The 20,779-nt window shown below is 42.1% G+C and overlaps 1 protein-coding gene across 3 annotated transcripts in view; it reads left to right on the forward strand.

Moving 5' to 3' along the window:
* The window catches only part of HECW2 (HECT, C2 and WW domain containing E3 ubiquitin protein ligase 2), a 368,867-nt gene that overhangs the window by 132,324 nt on the left and 215,764 nt on the right, over positions 1–20,779 (forward strand). For all 3 annotated transcript variants that reach the window (XM_082689013.1, XM_082689011.1, XM_082689012.1), the window contains one exon: positions 5,335–5,661. In XM_082689013.1, the coding sequence (XP_082545139.1) occupies positions 5,370–5,661 (292 nt within the window). In that variant the 5' untranslated portion in view covers positions 5,335–5,369. The remainder of the gene's footprint in view (positions 1–5,334; positions 5,662–20,779) is intronic.

The raw sequence follows: 20,779 nt of genomic DNA on the forward strand, positions 1-20,779 counted from the left end.
CAACTTTTGAGGTAAATGAGTAATATTGTTGCCTTTGTTCCTCCCATACCTGAGATCCTATTCTGTTTTCTTCTCTCATTATATATAAGGGTTTGTCATTTGGGTGCTGATATTTTGTTCTCTTTTTCCTTTATTTTTGTCCAATATTCATGTCCTCGTCTTCTAATAACCACTTCCTTTTTTTTTTTTTTTTTTTTTTGAGAAAATTGCGTTCAGTGTTCGTCTAGATGCCTTTTCCTCTCCCAGGGCACGGACAGGCTGTGTGGAACCGCCCGCCCAGCAGCCTGCTGTCCTCTCAGGGGAGAGCGACAAGGAGCGTGTGTCTCCCTGCAGTTAGTTTTTGGAGTTGACATTTTTTTTTAAAATATTTTATTTATTTGTTTGTTTGTCAGAGAGAGAGAGAGAGCACAAGCAGGCAGAGGCAGAGAGAGAAGCAGGCTACCCTCTGAGCAAGGAGCCTGATGCGGGACTTGATCGCAGGACTCTGGGATCATGACTTGAGCAGAAGGCAGCAGCTCAACCCACTGAGCCAGGCAGGTGTCCCTGGAGTTGACATTTTAATGAATAAAAAATTATACCTCATTTTTTAAAAATGTGTTTTTAGATACATAATATTAATTATTTAACTTTTATCTATTGGGAATTACCCATTCACACCTGTGAAGAAAGGTTTCATAATTGAATTAAAAACCTTATTGAATTGAAAGAACTAAAAAGAATGAAGCTAAATATAAATCGCTTTCTCTTATTTATTTATCTAGCTGTATATTTAGTGATTTAAGGCCTAAACAACCTCTTGCAAGTGCTGTTGGACTCAGTCTTTAAAATGAAAAGCTTTTGGGGCGCCCGGGTGGCTCAGTGGTTAAAGCCTCTGCCTTCTGCTTGAGTCATGATCCCAGGGTCCTGGGCTGGAGTCCCGCATCGGGTTCTCTGCTCAGCTGGGAGCCTGCTTCCTCCTCTCTCTCTGCCTGCCTCTCTGCCTACTTGTGATCTTTGTCTGTCAAATAAATAAATAAATAAATCTTTTTTAAAAAGTGAAAAGCTTTGGAACTTAAAATTGTTTCTCTCCATTTGCGTACATTCCTTTTCCAAACTGACAAGTGGACTGTCTTTGTGTTGTGGCTCCCGACATATTACTTGATGAAGTGAGAAGAAGGTGAGGCTCTTCTTCAAGAGCAGCAGCCTGGCGGGTAAATGGAATTTCCTGATACTTCTCCGTGTGCGAGGAAGCGGAAGGGAGGGGCAGTTTCAGCCATCTTGGGCTCTGTAAAATGCCGCGGCATCCGGGGTGCATTTACTGGCAAGTCATAGAGCAGGGATTTTCTGGTATTAATCATTCTGCTAGAACATTTTTGCTGGGGAAGCTGAGCATTGGGGTTATGATTATGTATGAAACACTGAGTAATGACTATGATTGCTTTCTTGTAACAGCAGATATGGCAGAAAGCCACGGGGGAGGCATGTTCGGTTGAGGTTTTGGTGATGGCTTTCTTCATCTCATGTGTCAGCTAACCTTGGGAGTCTGATGGTCTCTCATTTCTTCCTAGATTTCTCACATCTCTGCTTATTGGAGGCTAATTATGTTTTCCTTCATGTCTTTTGACATAGTTTTCCCCCCTTGTTTTCCTTATTTAGGTAGTAAAACACACCTGGATTTTGAAGCATAGTGTGGTTGAGCAGGGGTGTGCGTGTGTGGGGGGGGGCGTTGTGTGGTATATATATTTTTTTAATTTGAAAGATCAAATAAGGATGTTAGTTGTTATTATTGATTTTGCTTGTCAGTGTCCGTCTAAGAAGTTAAAATCCTAGTTTGTAAAAGTCTTTTGATGAGGAATGTTGTCAGTTCTTGCCCTTCAGGTGAGATCTAGTCAATTGACATTCACCTCCAGATTCTTGAGCAAAAATATTTTACATGAAAACACTTGCTTAGTATATTTGTCACCTGCTACTGTCTGTGTGTCTTCTACGCAAATATGCTGCTTTTGGAACTCAAGTTGTATAGTAAGGTGTTTTGCAATTTGCTTGGTAATTGCATCTCTCTTGACCTCTGGAAGAAGAGCGATTTTGTTTTTAGTTGTTGTTGAAGCAGATGTCTGTTATCTGAGAGAGCTGCATAGTGCAGACCTAATCACAATAGAAGGGAGAGAGGGTTTAAGCAGGACGACATTAGGTTACATTGTGTCCTTCCGGAACGGGATGGATTGTGAAGGATCTTGAAGGGACAAGCTTTCTGGTACTGGAGCGTACTAATCAGTTTCCCTTGCCATCAGCTTTACCTTCTAAAGCTTTTCAGAAGAGCATGAATAATTTTCTGAAGAAAATTAGTCTTTCTTATGGCCTAAGACATAGGTATAAAACCAAGAAGCAAATGAAGAATTCTTCGATTTCAGTAGGAGAAAGTGTCAAGCGGCCATTCTCTGTCATTTCAGTAGCTAATTTTCCCATGTGAGAATATTGCATTGAATAAAGTAAAATTATAAAGTAAAATTTTATCTATAACATTTAGAGTGGTTTGATTTTTTTTTTCATTTTCATGCAAGTTTGAGAATTAATTTTTGCATCATGTTTGATCTTACTTACTGTGGAAACATGAACTCTGAAACACATATCACTTTTCCTAGAGGGGAAAAGTGGCTCGGACTGTTGTCCCTCATTGTAATCTAAGCATTCTAATTTTTTTTTTTTTTTTGCATTCTAATTTTTGATTTTATTTCTTCTACATCAATCTGAATTATGTAGAGTAAAATATATGAATGAGGCTTTTTAAATTTAAATTTAATTTGATTTAATTTTTGAGAGAGAGAGAGAGAAGGAGTGTGAGCAGGAGGCAGGGCGGAGGGCGGAGGGAGAGGGAGACTCTTAAGCAGATTACACGTGAGCACGGAGCCAGACACGGGCTCAAGACCCTGAGATCATGACCTGAGCTGAAACAGAGCTGAATCCTTCACTGACTGAGCCAGCCAGGCGCCCCCCCCCCCCCCCGAATGAGACTTTGAAACCCCAAATGAATAAACCTTTTCTAGATGAACTGGCATAGTTGATTCTAATTAATAAATAAGTCTGTTATTAAGCAGAAACTTGCATTTGAATATTTATTTTACTGCTGGCCTCATGACCAGAAACCCGGCCCACCCTCGCAAGAGTCCTTGGGACAGTTACATTTACTTCAAACCCACCCAAGATGGTATTGATTTTCTCAGCTCTGCTAGTGTTTCTGGGATTCTGTTGCCCCTTAGACTGAAAATCCAGAATTTGGTCCTAATTTCTCCCTACTTTTATCCCCGTATTCATTCTGTTGCCAAGTGTTTGGGCTCTTTCTTTGAAATATTCCCAACTGATTTGTTTCCTTTCTGTGTTACTGACATCCGTTCTCCGCTCTCAGGGCCGCACGCCTTACCTAATCAGCTTTTCACTGCTTTCCCCGCGGCCGTGTCCCTCCCAGCGCCGCAGAGGCTCTCAGGTGGTTCTCATACTTATATTTCATAGTTTGACTCTTCTGCTCGAGACCCTGGAATGACTCCCTGCTCATTGCTCTTAGTGAGGTTCCAGTGGACTTGCTTCATATTCTGTGCCCGAGGGTCTTCTAATTTCTTCTTTCTCTAATCTCCCCTCTCACTTTGTGCAGTTCTGGCTTGTAGGTCCTCAACTTTAAAAGTTCTTTCCCAAGTGAATTGTTTGGAAATTGGAATTAATTTTTTTAAATGTAGAAACAGTTATTTAAGAGACATGGTTGAGTTCCGAAGCTTTAACTTAGCTGTGTTTCCTCATGTAGCTGATTTCTGGCTTCTGGAAGCCAGAAACCACGTTGAATAGGGAGGCAGGGGAAGGATGGCCCGCTTTCTCCTTCTTCCCCAGTTACAGGGTCATCTAGCACAAGGCAGAACTCACAGTGATTTTTCATGAGTAAAGGTAGGTCTGTCTGTAGCATTTGATTTCGGTTAACTGTCTTCCAGTCCTTGGAGCTACCCCAGACTAAGTAGTGCATTAATTAATTCAGCAATTACATTATTACTTAAATAACAGTCATTGCTCTTTGCTGAATACTTTCACTTAGGATTTTTCTACTCCTTACAACAATCTTGCATGGTCCTTTAAAGTCCCCTCCATTTAACAGATGGACGTACTGAGACAGGGTAAAGTTGAAGCATGTGCGGCTACAGACTTAGAAACACAAGTCTTCCAAATCGCTTTAAAGAGTCAGTGCTGTGTGAATGTTTGTTAAACAGAGATACGGACGACCTCTATCTTTTCTCCACTTCATCTCCGCCCTCGCTACACGCACCCTCTCCCGGGACGCTGTTCCTGCTTCATAGCTTTGAGGTTGATAGTTTCTTTCAGTGTCTAGAGATGTTTTAGTGTGTTGTAGTTCCACTTGTTTATTTTTGCTTTTTTTGCCTTTGTGTTTGGTGTTGGATCCAAACAATTATTGCCAAGATTGATGTCAAGATACTTACTGGCCTATGTTTTCTTCTAGGAGTTTTGTGGCTTCAGGGTCTATATTCAAATCTTTAATCCATTTTGAATTTGGGGTTTTTTGTTTTTGTTTTTGTTTTTTGTATTTTATAAGATAAGGGTCCAGTTTCATTCTTTTGCATGTAGCTGTCCAGTCTGCCCAGCTCCATTTACTGAGGAGACTGTCTTTTCCCCAAGCGGACATTCTTGCTGGGAGGAGTACGCAGTAACTAAGTATATAAGTAATGGTGCTGTGTGGCACATCAGATCATAATGATTGCTGTTAGAAAGAAACACAGGGAGAGGGCAGGGCTGGGGAAGGCTGAGGTGTTGCAGTTTTAGGGACGGTGGCCGCTGTATTTATTTAAGAGAGGAGGTGACATTTGAGCAGGTTCTTAAAAAAGACTCTGATGGGTTACATTCCTGTGCGAAGGAAATTGAGCAAGTTATCCTTTGCTCAATGGTATATTTCAACCATGTCAACATTTTCTGTCTTGCTTTTTAAAATCTGATTTCAACAGGAAACAAGTACGTGTAGGGGTGAAAGAAAACAGGACTGTTTCTGCAGGTGGGTTGTTGGGGAAAGGATAGACCTAAAAGGGCTAGTAGGGAAATCGCCTTCCTTGATTACCAGGAGGAAGCCGTGCTCTGTGAAGTCAAGGGCGGCAGGTGTGTGATGCCGTTGCCTTCAAGTGACCTTCGTCTGGAGGAGCCGTTTCTGACATCATCCACTGACAGTAGAGTAATAGGTTTTATTTTGACAGCAGAAGATTATTGCATGGTCGGGCTTTAATAAACACTCTTTAGGGCTTTATGTCTGGGAAGCTTAAACCTATTTCCTTGCCTTGTAACACGAATGCCCTGTGCTTGTGTCTCTCGCAGCTTTGTAAGAAGCTAACCCCCGAGGCGCAGGCGGGATGGCTAGCTCGGCCCGGGAGCACCTGCTTTTTGTGCGGCGTCGAAATCCCCAGATGCGGTACACACTGAGCCCCGAGAACCTCCAGAGCCTGGCGGCCCAGAGCTCCATGCCAGAGAACATGACCCTCCAGAGGGCGAACAGCGACACGGACCTGGTGACTTCCGAGAGCCGCTCCAGCCTGACGGCCAGCATGTACGAGTACACGCTGGGGCAAGCCCAGAACCTCATTATCTTCTGGGACATCAAGGAGGAGGTGGACCCCAGTGACTGGATCGGACTTTATCATATCGGTGAGTGACGTGGCAGGGGCCTGCGTGAGACTTAGAGCAGACAGTTTTATGGTGACATAACACAGATGTGTAGTTTTGCTGGGGGGCGTGGGGTGGGGAACACACCACACAAATAAACCCAGTAAGATTCTGGGACTTTTTTTTTTCCTCTTTAGAAAGGAGACAATCAACGATAATAAATAGCTTTGCCACTGTGAATTTTGTGGTTATATTTCTATCCTGATTAAATGCCAGGGCCTGCAGATTTTATAATATTTTCTTTTTAAAGCTTCACATTACCCTTGATCAGTAGTCCCGTTTTGGCAAGAATTGGATATTAATTTTTACTAATATTTTTAAACTGGTGAAAAAGATGTCCAGATTTAAATAACTGATGTGAAAAAAAATGTTCTAGTTTCTTTCTTTTTTTTTTTTTTTTGGCAGCAAAGCAAGGTTTATTGAGCGATCGTGAAGTGAGAGTACAAAGCTCCTGAAAGGGGAGGGGACCCAAGAGGGCTGCCCCGTTCTGTAGTTTCTAAAGGTTGAGTTTCATGAAGAACAACTTGCAGTCTGTGGTATCTTCTTATTTTGAAATTCCTGATGTGTCCTCAATCAGATAAGTAAAGAAGGTGTCATATTTTCGTAACAAATGACTTAGGAATAGGTTGCTATTTATTTTAATAAAAATGTCCCAGCTGTGTTTAGCTGATTTGCACTTGCTGTGCGTAGGTGAGCAAATGATGAATGGCACATGCCAGGAAATAGAAAATTTGCTTTATTGAAAGCAAAAATCTAAACCCTACCGCCTGGGCTTAAAGAAAATATAAATTAAACCTGATAATAAAAATGTAACATTCCCGACTCTTTTTTTTTTAAACTTTTTTTTTTTTTTTTTTAATTTTATTTATTTATTTATTTGACAGAGAGAAATCACAAGTAGATGGAGAGGCAGGCAGAGAGAGAGAGAGAGAGGGAAGCAGGCTCCCTGCCAAGCAGAGAGCCCGATGCGGGACTCGATCCCAGGACCCCGAGATCATGACCTGAGCCGAAGGCAGCGGCTTAACCCACTGAGCCACCCAGGCGCCCCAACATTCCCGACTCTTAATTTCACAAAACAAGCTGAGGGTTGCTGGGGGGAGGGGGGTTGGGAGAAGGGGGGTGGGGTTATGGACACTGGGGAGGGTATGTGCTATGGTGAGTGCTGTGAAGTTCGTAAACCTGGCGATTCACAGACTGTACCCCTGGGGATAAAAATACATTATATATTTATAAAAAATTAAAAAAAAATCTAACATTCCCCACAGTTAGGGAAGTTTTTCACTCAGAAAAGGGAATGCCTTTCAAAATTTAGCTTCAAGTATTGTAATAGAAAGACATGTTTGCTTTCACTGTAAATGATAAACTAAGCATCTTTCTTGTTTTTTGTTTTTTTGTTTTTTCTGGAGTAAATTGGGGAAGGGGAAGGCCTATTTGTTGATGGCAGTGCTTCTCATTCAGGGGCAACTTTACCTCCTACAGGACGCTTCGTAATGTCTGGAGCATCTTTGGTTGACACAGGGGGGTAGGGAATGAGAGACCAGGGGTGCCGCTCCACACCCCACAGCGCACAGGTCCACCTCCCGCAACGGCCCTGTAGCACCGTCTTGACAAACTCTGATTTAAGGCAGAGTAACAGCCTTGTTGACAGTGTATCAAAATGTTCAACCCACTAAAATCTATGTTTTTCAGTAACAAAGAATTTTATGTTGACTAAAATAAAACTGATTTGTGTTTACTGATGGAAGTAACTCAACTAATCATGCTGATAACAAGAAATCTAAAATGGCAAAAAATATTTCAAGAATTTTTATTTTTCTGTTTCCTCTTATAACAATGAAAAAGGGGGGGGGAAAGTCTTAAGAGTCCAGCATTTTTATCCGGGTGTGTCTAAATATATTTTCAAGATGGGGACGGTAGGATTTAAAAATTGTATTTTTATTTCTGATATCTATTATTTCACCAAAAAGTCTTACAGTGTTGATGGGACTTTGGAAGTAATTCTTTTGGTTTTACATAACTTCAATTTTTTAGATTTCACAAAACTGTTTTCATTTTAACATGATTTTTAAAATATTATCTACCTTCAAGTTTACTAACTTTTAATATTTTCATCCTCATTCTCTTGTCAGTCCCACCCAATGCATTTTAAAATGTCAGTTATTGACTTTACATTTATAGAATTTGCACTTCTTTTTTTGTGTGTATTTTATTTTTCTTTTTTTGTGTGTATTTTATTTTTCTTATGAGAGTCCCTATATGTTCACTCATTCAGACCATATTTTCATTCAGTTATTTGAATTAAATCGAATGCATCTGCTTTAAGTTCTTTGCAAAATCCAGTATCTGGGCAGTTTTTATTACTTGTTTTTCTCTTGACCATGGATCCCATTTTCCTGTTTCCTTGCATATCCAGCAGTTACTGATTTTACATTGGCTGTTGAGAATTCTAAGTTGTGGAAATCACTTCTGTAGAACAATTTTTACTTTAATGTTCACTTTTATCCCATTAGGATATATGAGTAATATAGTTTTCCCCTTCGTGAAGATGGGTCGGTGGAAAGGCCAGTGTGGTCCCCCGGCACTTCTAACTTGATGGGATTCAGCCTCCAAGTTTGGTCTATGCTATGGATTTTGTTAGGGCTTGGTTTAGGGCTTGGTTAGGCTAGATCTAGGCCTCGTTGGCCTTTGTACTTCTTCCCAAGTAGTGGCGTTTCTGATGTCTGAGCGGGTGCCTGGGCTGCCGACCAGGGGTCTTTTCTCTGGCTGGGTCCTAACTCCAGTGTTCTCTAGCACGGCTGGACCTCCAGGAACTTCAACACCCTCAGCCCCTTTGGCAGCTGCTCTCTACAAAGCCTTGGTCATGTTTCTCTGCTCACGTGCCGTCTAGACATTAGCCTAAGGCTTGGGGGCGTCCCTGTGCGCACTTCTGGCCTGCGGCCCTCCGTCGCTCTTTCCTTCCCCGTCCCCCGTCTGTGATCTAAACTCTGATCTCTGCATCCTCAGCTTGTCGGAGCTTCCGTGGACTCAGGAAGTTGTCCCCTGGCTGAGACCTGGGTGTTCATAGAGTCCCCTCATCAGATTCTTTTCTCTCTGGGGATTTCATCTCAAGCCACCTGTTGTGCAATGTCTGAAAACCACCACCTCCCAGTTTTACAGTTGTTTCCATCAGGAAGGCTAGTCTGGAACTAGAAGCAGAAGTTTCTTCCATGCTTTTGCTTTCCCAGAGGCAGTGAGAGATTTCACTTAATTTTCCCATCTCACCATTTCCAGAGAATTCTGAGTGAATAATAAATGGTGATTTCAGTTCCATGGGTTTGTTATTTCTTCTTAGTGTATTTTCTAGTGTTTTAGATCCCTGGCAGGGCAGAGAGAACTGGTGCCCTCAGACCTCTCAAGGGACTGGGGTGAACACAAATTAATACCTTCAGGTGACAGTACCACGTGCTTGGGACTCTCGGGCATGTTGTTGGTTTCAGCAGGTCTTCTGCAACACATGGCTCGGAAAGACACATGTCCCAGCATCTAAAACATTAAGTGTGGCGCATTCCTATAGCTGAAGGCTACAGCTGTGTTTCAGAGGAAGCCTGGCTTTTCTGGGACCTCAGAATGAGTAAACAGAGACCCGGCTTCAGGGAGAGACAGCCACTGCTCCTGGGGCTAAGATGGGCTGTTCTGACCTCTAGGTTAGAGGGAGCCTCAGTTCTGGGGGGACTATGCCCTCCCATGTGGAGAGGCATAGGCGGAAGCTATGTGGGTTTTCACTGACAGCTGTTTCCTGATCCTTCTTCCATATGGGCTCAGCAGCGAGCCATTGATCTCAGGCAGGTAGGTCCTCCCCAGACTCAGGAAAGTTCTAAACTTCTATGGTAATCCAGTGAGTGAGTAGCCTAGGAGTGGACTGTGAGGCAGCTCTGGCCAGGGAGAGGTCAGGGAAAGACTTTGGGGGGAACTTCCTTTTCCAGTGAGAAGCCAAGGTCTCCTGTCGTCTTTGGACTTCCCTTTCTCTCGTACCTGAGGCTGCGGTGACAGGATGTGACACTTTGAACTGTTGCGTCCGTGGAGCAGCCGTTAGACCTCAACCGAGACTGAAGCTAGGAATGACAGAGCAGAAGTCCGAATGAGCTTGGACTGGCGCTCCCGAGTTCTTGGCATGTGTGGAAACAATCCTCCCCCCGCTTACGTCCCCGCTGTGACGCTCTCTCGGACCTGCAGTTAATCCTCCCCAAGCGGCTAGGTGGTGGAAAGATACCTGGGGGAAAAGGAAGGCCGCGAACCACTTGTGAGGGCAGGACAGGGAGTGGGGGCTGCCTCAGTAGTTGCGACTTTAGGGAATGTGCCCAAATCTGCTCCAACAGAGTTAAGATCCATTAGGTCATTTTTTTTTTCTTTTAAAGTAACAAAAATCTGATACAAAAAGTTTGAAAATCTAACTCCAAGCCATGTGGAAGTTTTCCAAAGTTTAGTAGGACCAGTCCTGTGACAGGTGTCATCTACGGAACGAGTCAGTAAGTGACTCGAACTGCTCGGGGGCCCTATTAGGGAAGGTGGCCAGGGGACACATCGGGAGGAACCTGGAGGAAAAGAGGAACTGCAAGGCCAGGATGGAGAAAAGAATTTGGGGTATAAATGATGTCACCAATGTAAGGCCATTGTGGCTAACCAGAAATACATTCTCTCTGGGGCTCTGTGACACGGGCGTGCTGAGAATCCAAGTGTGCCCGCAGCAGCACGCGTGTCAGGGGCGGCCTCAGACCCCTGGAGGGACCAGCCGCCCTACTTCAGCGGAGTCCTGAGAAGCCGGCGGTTTCCTAGCAACGCCTGGTTTTATTTGTGGAACAGAGAGATGGTCTCTATAGAGATAAATCCCAAAGGGAAAGAAAGGGTTTGGGTGGAACGTCTGGCCGGTGAGGTGTGGCTAACTGGCTCGCTCTGCACTTTGATTGTGTTTCTCTTGGCTTACATTTTCTTACTCTCAAGAAGTGGGAGTTTTGCTTGTGTTTGGCTAATTGTTCATAAGGTTCTGCATTGTACAAGTCAGTCCAGAGGATGTTCAGCTAATCTGGGGAGAAAATATATACTCCTGGGTCAGAAAAACAAATTGTTCTCCAGGCATTGTACGCGATATATATGTCCTGTGGGGAATACAAAGAAAAAAAAGGTTGAAAATATCAAAGCGCCATTTGTGGTAAATTTGGGTGTGAACATAATTCCTAAAACAGGTGCTAATTGTAGTTTCTCTCTCTAGAAAGTCTCATACACACCCTGAGATTTCCAGAGATGATTACAAGGTAGCTATAGCTCCGACTCTCCAGGTTACAACAATGAATACCTTGCATATGGTTTTCAAAAATCACCCGATTTATAACTTTATAACCAGATTTATAACTTACCGTCACGTCAGTCTCTGTGATGAGCAGTGAGCCCTGAGGAAAGCGACACAGCTGTGCATTGCTTCCTTCCAAGCTGGCCGGACAGAAAGAGCCGGACACTCACATGCGCGGAAGCACCGAGGGGACCCAGCGTGAACAGCTTTCCCTGAAGAGCCGCACAGTCCCTGTTTAAAGCAGAACAGAGTGCATTTGTTTCAGGCCCGCTGTCTAATTCCCCTTAACCTTCGGTCTCGTGCTCTGCTTTCTGGCCATTCCAAAGAAAAATACTTCAGAAGGCTTACTTTTTGCCATTTCTCAATTTCAGGCAACTTCAAGTACCTGAACAGAGCTAGGAAAATGCCCATTATGAAAATGAGACGGCTCTGCCGCTCCGTACCCCAGTGCTACTCAAATTGCTGGCCTGCGGTCGGTCTAGCACTAGATAAGAAGATTCCTCCAGAATTAAATCAATGTCATGCATCCTTCACTGAGAAAATCTTGCTGTTAGAAAATTAAGTTAAATAATGGGCTTATTGAGGCAACTGTTTCACATTCTGGCTCAAGCTTGTCTTGCCATAGACCAGTAGCACATAGTTCGCCAGCATTTCTCTGGACTGCCCTTTGAGAATACCTCTCAGGGTCTGCGTGCTGATTGTATCGTATACAAAGATGAATGGCAGAACAACCGTATTGGACTCTGTCTTAAAAAATATCGTGGCTCATGTTGTATGATGTTTTTCATATTTCTTTGCATTTGGGTGGTAAAATAAAGATAGGATCATAATAGTTAACCAAGGCCTTGGGATTATGTTTTTCAGAGCTTTAAAATCCCAAAGTTTAAATCGATGTTTATTGCATGAAGAATTAAGGTCCAGCGTAGGATGCTGTACGGCCAGTGGGAGGCAGCGAAGGCTGGGCCTTGAGTGTCTTGGGTCTAGTCTTTGTTTCTCCCCCATGTGTTGAAAATGCAGTCCTGTGTTTTCCAACCTTCAGTTACTTACTCAAGCACCTTCTTGACTTTTGCAGTATGGGGTTATCACCTGTACTATTAATATTTTTCTTTAAACCATCTGGTAGAAAGAAAGAAAGGGAGGGAGAGAGAGAGAGTCTGGCTATCTACCCGGACTTTGTTTTAAGCAGTAAGGCCTGGGAAAGGTGTTTCTACCACACATTACAACTCTTTCCTCCATACATACAAGTAATTCTTTCTACCATGATCCAAGGTTAAGAACACAGGCTCTGCAATCAGACAGACTAGTAAATTCCCATACACTTACTGGCTTGAGAGAATTACGTAATCTCCCATCCAAGTACTAACCAGGCCCGACCCTGCTTAGCTTCCGAGAGAGAATTACGTAATCTCTTTGATGTCGATTCCGCACAAAGAGCTGCGGAGCTGCCCTGTGCATGCCCTATGCATGACAGAAGCCCTTTCTGAATTATGTCACCTTTTTAAACCTCAGTTTCCTCATCTGTAAAAAAACAAAAAAGACCAGAAAAGTACCAGTGTCATGAGAAAGAAGATAATACATGTACAAAGCTCTTGAGAAGGTGCCTGGGCTTATTGTAAGGTCCTGCTGATTGTAAACTGTCATCATTATTTTGGCTACTGCAAATAATAATAAAATCGTTTTCCTGGTAGCCTGAAGCTGCAGCACAACCTTACCTCCTGGGTGAATCCACAAGAAGGGATGTCCATAGTAAAGGGACACACCAGACTCTGCTTCTGCCTATAAAAACCCAAAGCCAATCCTTTGAGTCAGAGTTCTAGAAATTATATAAAGCACTTCAAATTTTGATGCTAAATAATACAGCCTTTTGAGTATTATGTAGGTTTTGAACCAATATGCTTTTCAAGGTGATGGGAAAGCTGCAGTTTAATCCCAAATTCAATCAAATGGAACAAAGAATTTATGTATTAAGTATTTAGTTTCCAGAATAGCTATCAAATGTAGTAAAGAGTGACTGTAAGCTCTTTTGGTATTTTTACATGATTACTGCCAAAGAAAAGTTGTTTCAGGTCATGTCTTTAAATTTTAGAAAATGCTTTTAGAGAATAAGAGCTTTGAACACGAAATGCTTTTTGGAACAACTTAACTCTAAATTGCTTTTTATTACCTAGTTGTATTAGCCTCAGTCAGATTATGCTGTACAAGTGAGCTAACTCTGAATCCTTGGTGACTTAGCAGAACAAAAGATTATTTCTTTTTAATACTTTGTATCCAACATGGATCGACGGGGGCTTGCTTTGTTCTGTGGGATAGACATGCAGGCTGACCGTTATCCTGATTTTTGCCATATTGGATTATCAAGGGCTACCATTGTGCCATTACACTATCTGTAACAGAAGGCCTCTCTGGGCAGGTGTTAAGGGAAGAGGGCACTGGAGACTCCTACATCGGCCTCAGAGTGACACATCTCACTTCTTCTCAGGGACTTCATTCAGCATTAGGGCCATGATCTGCCTAACTGCACAGAGACCGGGCAATGGGGAGGAAACATTGGCTCTTTAAGGAAGCAGTTGATGTCTCTACTGTAGTAGATGCATCTTGCTAACAACGTGTGCAGTCCTCTGGTCTGTTTCAAAGGCCAAGACATCCTTACACGGTCACTGCAAGGATAGATGTGAGAATTGAAAAGTGTCATACTTTCTTATAGACTTTACAGCGTGTTCAGGAGACTGAATGAGAAGACACACCCAGAGCAGGACCAAGGATAGTACCGGACACTATGGATGCCCTGTGGCATTAGAACCTGAATTCACAGCATTTGTTGGCATCACAGACCATCACAGATCTCTCTTCTCATATGCATGTTAAAGATCTAGTTCACAGAGATGCCCATGTATTTAAACTGGTTGTGGAAGTGTTCCCTGGACATTCGGTAGACTTTAAAATGATGGATGGTTTAGTGTATCCAAGGAAACTTTAGTATATTTTGTCCACTGACGTATAGGTAGAAAACCATACTTCAAATAGGCATTCTTCTGTCTGTACACTGTGATAGTGAGATGGTTTTTGTTTTTTATCTGGTTATTCTGTGAGTGTTATCTGAGCCCCCCCCCCCCAATTTATATTGCTTTTCCTTAAAGGATGCTTATATAGGTACCGAAATTAGTAAATGTGGAATGATTGTAAATATTTTTTGATAGAGTTAAGACAACATTAGCATGAGGTTTAGAAATTCTTCAATCCACAGGCGCCGGGAGGCTCAGTCAGTTAACTGTCTGATTCTTGATTTCGGCTCCGGTCATGATCTCAGGGTTGTGAGATCGAGCCCTTTGTTGGCTTTGCCCTGAACACGCAGCCTCTCTCTCTTTCCCCTCCCCACCCTACTCTCTCTCTCTCCCTCAAAAGAAAAAAAAAAAATTCCTCATTCTGATAAAACCCATTACTAACTCACAAAATAATGTCTTTTTTTTTTTTTTTAAAGATTTTATTTATTTGACAGAGAGAAATTACAAGTACACTGAGAGGCAGGCAGAGAGAGAGAGAGAGAGAGAAGGAAGCAGGCTCCCTGCTGAGCAGAGAGCCCGATGCGGGACTCGATCCCAGGACCCTGAGATCATGACCCGAGCCGAAGGCAGCGGCTCAACCCACTGAGCCACCCAGGCGCCCCACAAAATAATGTCTTATCACACAAACTGTTTTTATAATATTTGTTATAATTGGCTTCTCATACTTTTCTAAGGATTAATGGGTATATCAATAAAGAAAATACATCTATAATGTCATCTTTTTATCCTGACATCTCTCTTAAAGTCTGCTTGTCTATTATCAGTTGCTATGTCAACTTTCCTTTGATTAGTTTTTGTTCGATGGATCTTTTCCCACTGATTTCATTTCAGCCATTCTTTGGCACGCTTCAGGTGTATCTCTGTAAATCATCCGTGGCTTTATGGTTTTTAATCTGAACTGAGTGACCTTCTTTTAAAATCGGTGTATTTAGTGTTTTAACATTTACTGTTATTTTTTTTAAAATTTTATTTATTTATTTGACAGTGATCACAAGCAGGCAGAGAGGCAGGCAGAGAGAGGAAGGGAAGCAGGCTCCCCACTGAGCAGAGAGCCCAACGCGGGGCTCGATCCCAGGACCCTGCGATCATGACCCAAGCCTAAGGCAGAGGCTTTAACCCACTGAGCCACCTGGATGCCCCAACATTTACTGTTATTTTTTAATATATTTGGATTTATTTCCACATCCTATCTTGTTTTCTATATTTTATGCTCTTTCATAGTTTTTTTTTTTTTTTTTTTTTTTACACCTGATTAGGTGCCTTCCACTGAAATGAGTTTTCTTTACTCCTTATCATCTAGTCAGTCTATCTGTTTGAAAGGTAAACTTTCTAGATCTAGCCTGTTAGCAGTTATCCTTAAAATATTTGTCACGTATAATTGAACTAAAGGTTAACATGAATCAGTATCTTTACATACCTCTCAAATTCTACAAGGATCTTTGAACAAATTTATTATAATCTCTTCCTTCTCTGTCCTCTCTTTTACTGTTGACAACATTTAATCCCATCCTGTTGTCTATATTAGTCATTATAGTTAGTGTTATACTTTTTTTAATAGACAGGGATTATTCCAGTTTTATATATTACCTAAGAAGCTTTGAGAAAACTTAGTGGCTTAAAACAACAATGTATTGACTGAGTAAACAATAATGGTAGAAAAAGAGACTTACCTGAATCAGCAGCACTACAGTATGTGAGGTTTGATTTTCCGAGAAAACACACAAGCACACACCACAAAAGTTGTGTTCTAAAAAAAATGGAAGCAAGCAGGAGAAGTTTAATTTCAACTTCAAATTCTTTTGATGTACCAACTCAAAGAATTATTCTTTTTTTTTTCTTGTTAACGTAGATAGCAACAAAAGGTATCAGGTATACCTGAAATTTTCCCTTCATTTTCTCCAGTAGGTTTTCTCCGTTGTGGGCTCTCAGGTCTTCTCTCTTTCATTCTGCAGCATTTATTTTATCTTTGGTTTAAACTAGTCTTATGCAGGCAGTCTCTGGGTTACAGTAGAGCTGTGATAACTATCAATCATCATATTAATTTCTGACAGTTGTTTTCCCACAGTCAGGCTGACACTATTGTTGAGTTTTTGAGAAAGTAACTTTACAATTGTGCACCCTTCATATGGACATCAGAGGAACTATAGAGAGCGTCTCAGGTTTTCAATCTGATTTAAGTGGTAAGGACCAGAGGGTCATAACTTGGATTCAGCAGTGACATTAAGAAATTCTTCCTCTAAGTCCTATTTTGTATTTTTTTGTAAATTTAAATTATGAATTGCACATCTTCCAGTGTATGCATGCTCACTGGGGAAGGCTGATGTTTTTTTCCTACACAAAAATTTATGAAGCAACAAATGCTCCCATTTTCTCAATTTACTATAGTTCATAAAATCATTAGGAGACCCACAGTGCCTTAATTACATACAGAGCTTGAACTTGTCAGAGGCCAGTGGATCCATTAACCTCGGCATTGGGTAGTGGAGTGGCAAGAAGAGATGTTTTGGAAAGGGGCTGTGGGATGCATCTGGAGTCAAGTTCTGGCTCAGCCTCCATGTCTTACGTAAAAATGGGCATAGTATCAACCCCATGGATTTGCAGGGAAGATGAAACAAGATGACACTTGGGAAGCGTATGCAGGGTGGTGCTTTCATAGGTGGTAACCATGGAAACGTTTGTCGGGAGCCTGATGTCTGTCTGCCAGTAGGCAGAGGGCTACAGACGTGAATCAGCTCGCATTTTGGTGGGGTGTGAGGTAGGAACGACGCAGTGTGTGCAGCACAATGTTACAGAGGCCACAAGAGCATGGAGAAAGAACAGTTTGATGCCTAAGATGAGTTCGGGGAGGGGAAAGATATAGAAATGGCTACACTAAGAAGGTGATATTCAGACTTACCCTCCAATAGGACTTTTTTAAATTTTTGGTATTGCCGTGAGAGAAAGTCATTCTAGGACGTGAGGATATCCTATGCATGTCACGTCTTTCTCACGAAGGGGTTCCCTCTGCTTTATTGAAGATTGCTCCTCCTGTCTTCCCTTTTTCTGCCTGGCTGACTTCTGTGGATGCTTCTAGATGGGATTTGGAAGTCACCCACTCTGTGATGTGTCCCCCGACTGTTCCAGGCAATCGGTCCGTTTTCCTGTTTCCCCAGGAACTTATTCATGTCCTGGTTCCAGGGCCGATGACCCTGGGCTGTAATTTGTCTTTTTCCATGTTTGTCCCTTTAGGTGCGCTCTGAGCTGGGTCCTGTTCATGTTGTGTCCTGAGCACCTTATCTAGCTCTCTGTGCCGCCTTAGTCATGCGGATTAGTTCATTTCATTAAAGAGTAGGTTTTAGGACAGTTATGACAGAAAAGTGATACTTGCGTGTTGGAGATTTATTCCACATTATATAGTTTTCTCCTAAGGATTTCATTCAATAGATTAGTTCTGGTGTTCATTCGCTCACTGATTTCTGCAACAATGTGAGGAGTTTACCATATGCCAGATATCTGAAGGAATTTTTAAAATTCCTGATGTATTTGAGATCATAGTTAAAGAACTGTCATTCCACTTCTTTTTTCAGTTATTAATTTTAAAAATATTTTATTTATTTATTTGACAGAGAGAGACAGTGAGAGAGGGAACACAAGCAGGGGGCGTGGGAGAGGGAGAAGCAGGCTTCCCGCTGAGCAGGGAGCCTGATGGGGGCTCAATCCAGGACCCCAGGATCATGCCGAAGGCAGACGCTTAATGACCGAAGGACCCAGGCACCCTCTTTTTTCAATTATTATACAATATATAGGCCTTTTGATTACTCTTTCTTTACCCATGGGTTCTGTCTTCAATATGGAAAGCACTATGTGTTTAGATAGAAGGGTATTTATTCCCTGAATTCAGTATGGTTAGTGACTTATACTCTCATTCTTTTTTGTTCTTTCTTAGTCCCTTGTTTGCAAAAATACGCAGTCAGGGGAGTTTTTCTGAAGGTTGTGTGTCGTTTGGCTTGGAGAATATCTTGAGTGTTTTTGACATTTTGAAATACATCACCTTTATATTCACAACATAACTATCACACATCTATGAACAAGTGGTGTTATAAACTTGCTGATGGTTCAAAGAATGATTGATCATGTTTTTACTCTACAGAAATAAGTCCACTGTTCTTGGGACTATAATTATAGCAGTAAACTATAATATGAGAAGCAAATATGTTACTGTAAGGCTAATCTAAAAAAAAAAAAAAAAAACAAAAAAAAACCAAAAAAACCTTGAAATTCCCAAGTGAGAATTTACGTTAAGCTAACTAATAGGATTTTAAATATTTATATACCTTCTTAAAGCATCCAAAAAGAGATTTTTTAAAAGTGCAAGTCTAGGGCATATTTTGGGTAGGATAGAACATTAAATGCAAAAAGGAAAGCCTGAAGAATTCAGCGAACATCTGGGGGAGGTTAAATTTTTAGTTTTGGGCTGCGTGACAGTCATTTTTCCTCTGTTCACTTAGCTGCCAAACCCTGTCATTCCTGAACCATTTCAAGGAGACGGACAATGTGAACTCTGTATATATATACGTGCCCCCATGTAACTGCTGATTTGAGCAAGGTCACAGGTCAGCATCTGTCAGGTAGCTTCGGATTTTCTAGTTCATCATGTGATTTGGTTGCCTGAATGGAGGAACACTATGAAACCAATAAAGCTACTTTTAAAAAATTAATTTTTTAATTTTTTAAACGAATGCTGATGGCGAAGTACTATATTTTTCATCGTCTGGAATCATTCAATAGCTGATCCATCTGTTGGAGCTTATTTTAAAACTTAGAGGCATGGAGGTTTTAGATTTAGAAAAGGAAATTAATGATCATTTACCCCGTTGGCCTCATTTTACAAATGAGAAACGGAGGGCCCGGATGGATTAAGTAATATATTCCCATGGTTGCTCAGTAAAATGGTTGGAAAAAATACAGTGTTTAATAGGAATTTCCTCCACAGCGGGGTTGCTTTTTAAAGGGAGTTAGGTGCTAAATCAGTTCCTGCAGGTGATTTTTGAGTAGAGCTAAAATTACCCTCGAAAACCCCAGGAAGGCAATATGACTTAACAGCACGTTCAACACAGCCGGTTTTTCTTCCAGTATTGGAATAGTCTCCTGTCTTAGATTGAATGCCAGAGAAGAAGTTGGCTTGTGATTAGGAGCTGTTTTTATATCCCCTAACTCCTATCATTTAAAACCGGATTTCCCCTCACCCTGGTGGGACCCTTGAAAGAAGTGCGCATTTCATGCTCCCTGTCGGGGCCCACGCTCAGGGTCTGGAAGGGCTCCCAGCGATTTAGATCAATCGCGCTTGATCTCTTGTTCCAGCGGAGCACTTGTGGTTCCACCAGAATATATTAAATGTGCGTTTTCTGTGCCTCCCTTGAACCTCTCTTCATCTTTGAAGGCTCAGTAGAGTGTGATGGGTCACTTCCTTGATGGGAGGCTCGTAGAGATTGACTTTCTAGGTTGTTTTTACTAGTTTTTATAACGCTGTCTAGAATATTCCCCCAATATTTACTGTTCCTTTGTCTGAGCAATACTTCAGTGAAAGAATTTTATTTTTTTACAGCTGTCGCAGTGTTTCAATACACATAAATACTGTCTGTTCTGTTACTTCTGCTCTTTCCAGTACAGCACACATTTTGGAGGGTTTTAAATCCAAGGACTGAGTACGTACACAAACTTTGGGTCTCAGAGGTGATCTAAGAGGACTGTTTTCGGTCCGAGAACTCTGTTGCCATAAAATATCAAACCTACTCGTCTTTGTTTAAACTGTAACTGATGAATTTAAAGGCAGATGTGACCAGCACCGGTGAGTGTCCATGAGCTGAACCATTCTACATACTCTTCAGATAGTCAGATATTTCAAAACTACTTCAGTAACTCTTAAGAAAACTATGCAGAATTCAATGATGTGTTGCAGAATTCTGATTTATAACAGGTGACGGGAGGACCCCCCGGGCTCTACTCTTTTCCAAAACCATGTGCTTGCAAGTCGCAGTAACTGGGAAATCCCGCACCAGACCTTCTGTTGGTCTTGGCTGCCCTGGCCTCTGCTGTGGCCTCTTGTGCCCTCTTTCTGAGGCTGCTTCGTCATTGGCTGTGACCCTGTCTCCTGGGTCCCCCAGTTTTCTGGCCCTTTGTTCTTTTTCTCTTTACTGATACTCCTTTCTTATCCTCTTGTAAGTGAATTTTCTTCTTTTTAATGCCTCCTTCCTTGAATGATTTCATCCACTCCCAGTTTTTAGCTGGTCTAGGCAGAAAGCTTTCTCTCTCACCAGGGGTGGTTAAACGCTCCTGGCCCATGAGAGCCAAGCCTGCCCATCTCCTCTTGTCTCTGAGTTCAGGGTCCTCACACTGGTGGCGGGAAGTCAGCTGTGAGGAAAGCAGGGACACCACAGAAAAGGGTGAGCACTCACATCAGGGCTGGGGCTCGCCCAGTTTGCTAGCGACCCGCCGTTTAACGCCAACCTCTGTCTACAGCTCCCACGACCATTTCTCTCTGAATATCCTACTCGCTCTTCAAACTCAGCTTGTTCAAAATAAATTGACAGGCATGCCCAACCAGTTCTTCTTCATTTTCTCTGTTTGTTAGAGGAAATGCCATTTTTTATCGTTTCTCAGGCTTAAAAATTGCTTGAGACCTTGACTCCTGTCCTACTCTCCGTGGAGGACTGAGTTAGCGATGTTTCCTGGCATT

This window comes from Mustela nivalis, assembly GCF_964662115.1.
Source record: "Mustela nivalis genome assembly, chromosome: 11".
Lineage (NCBI taxonomy): Eukaryota > Metazoa > Chordata > Mammalia > Carnivora > Mustelidae > Mustela > Mustela nivalis.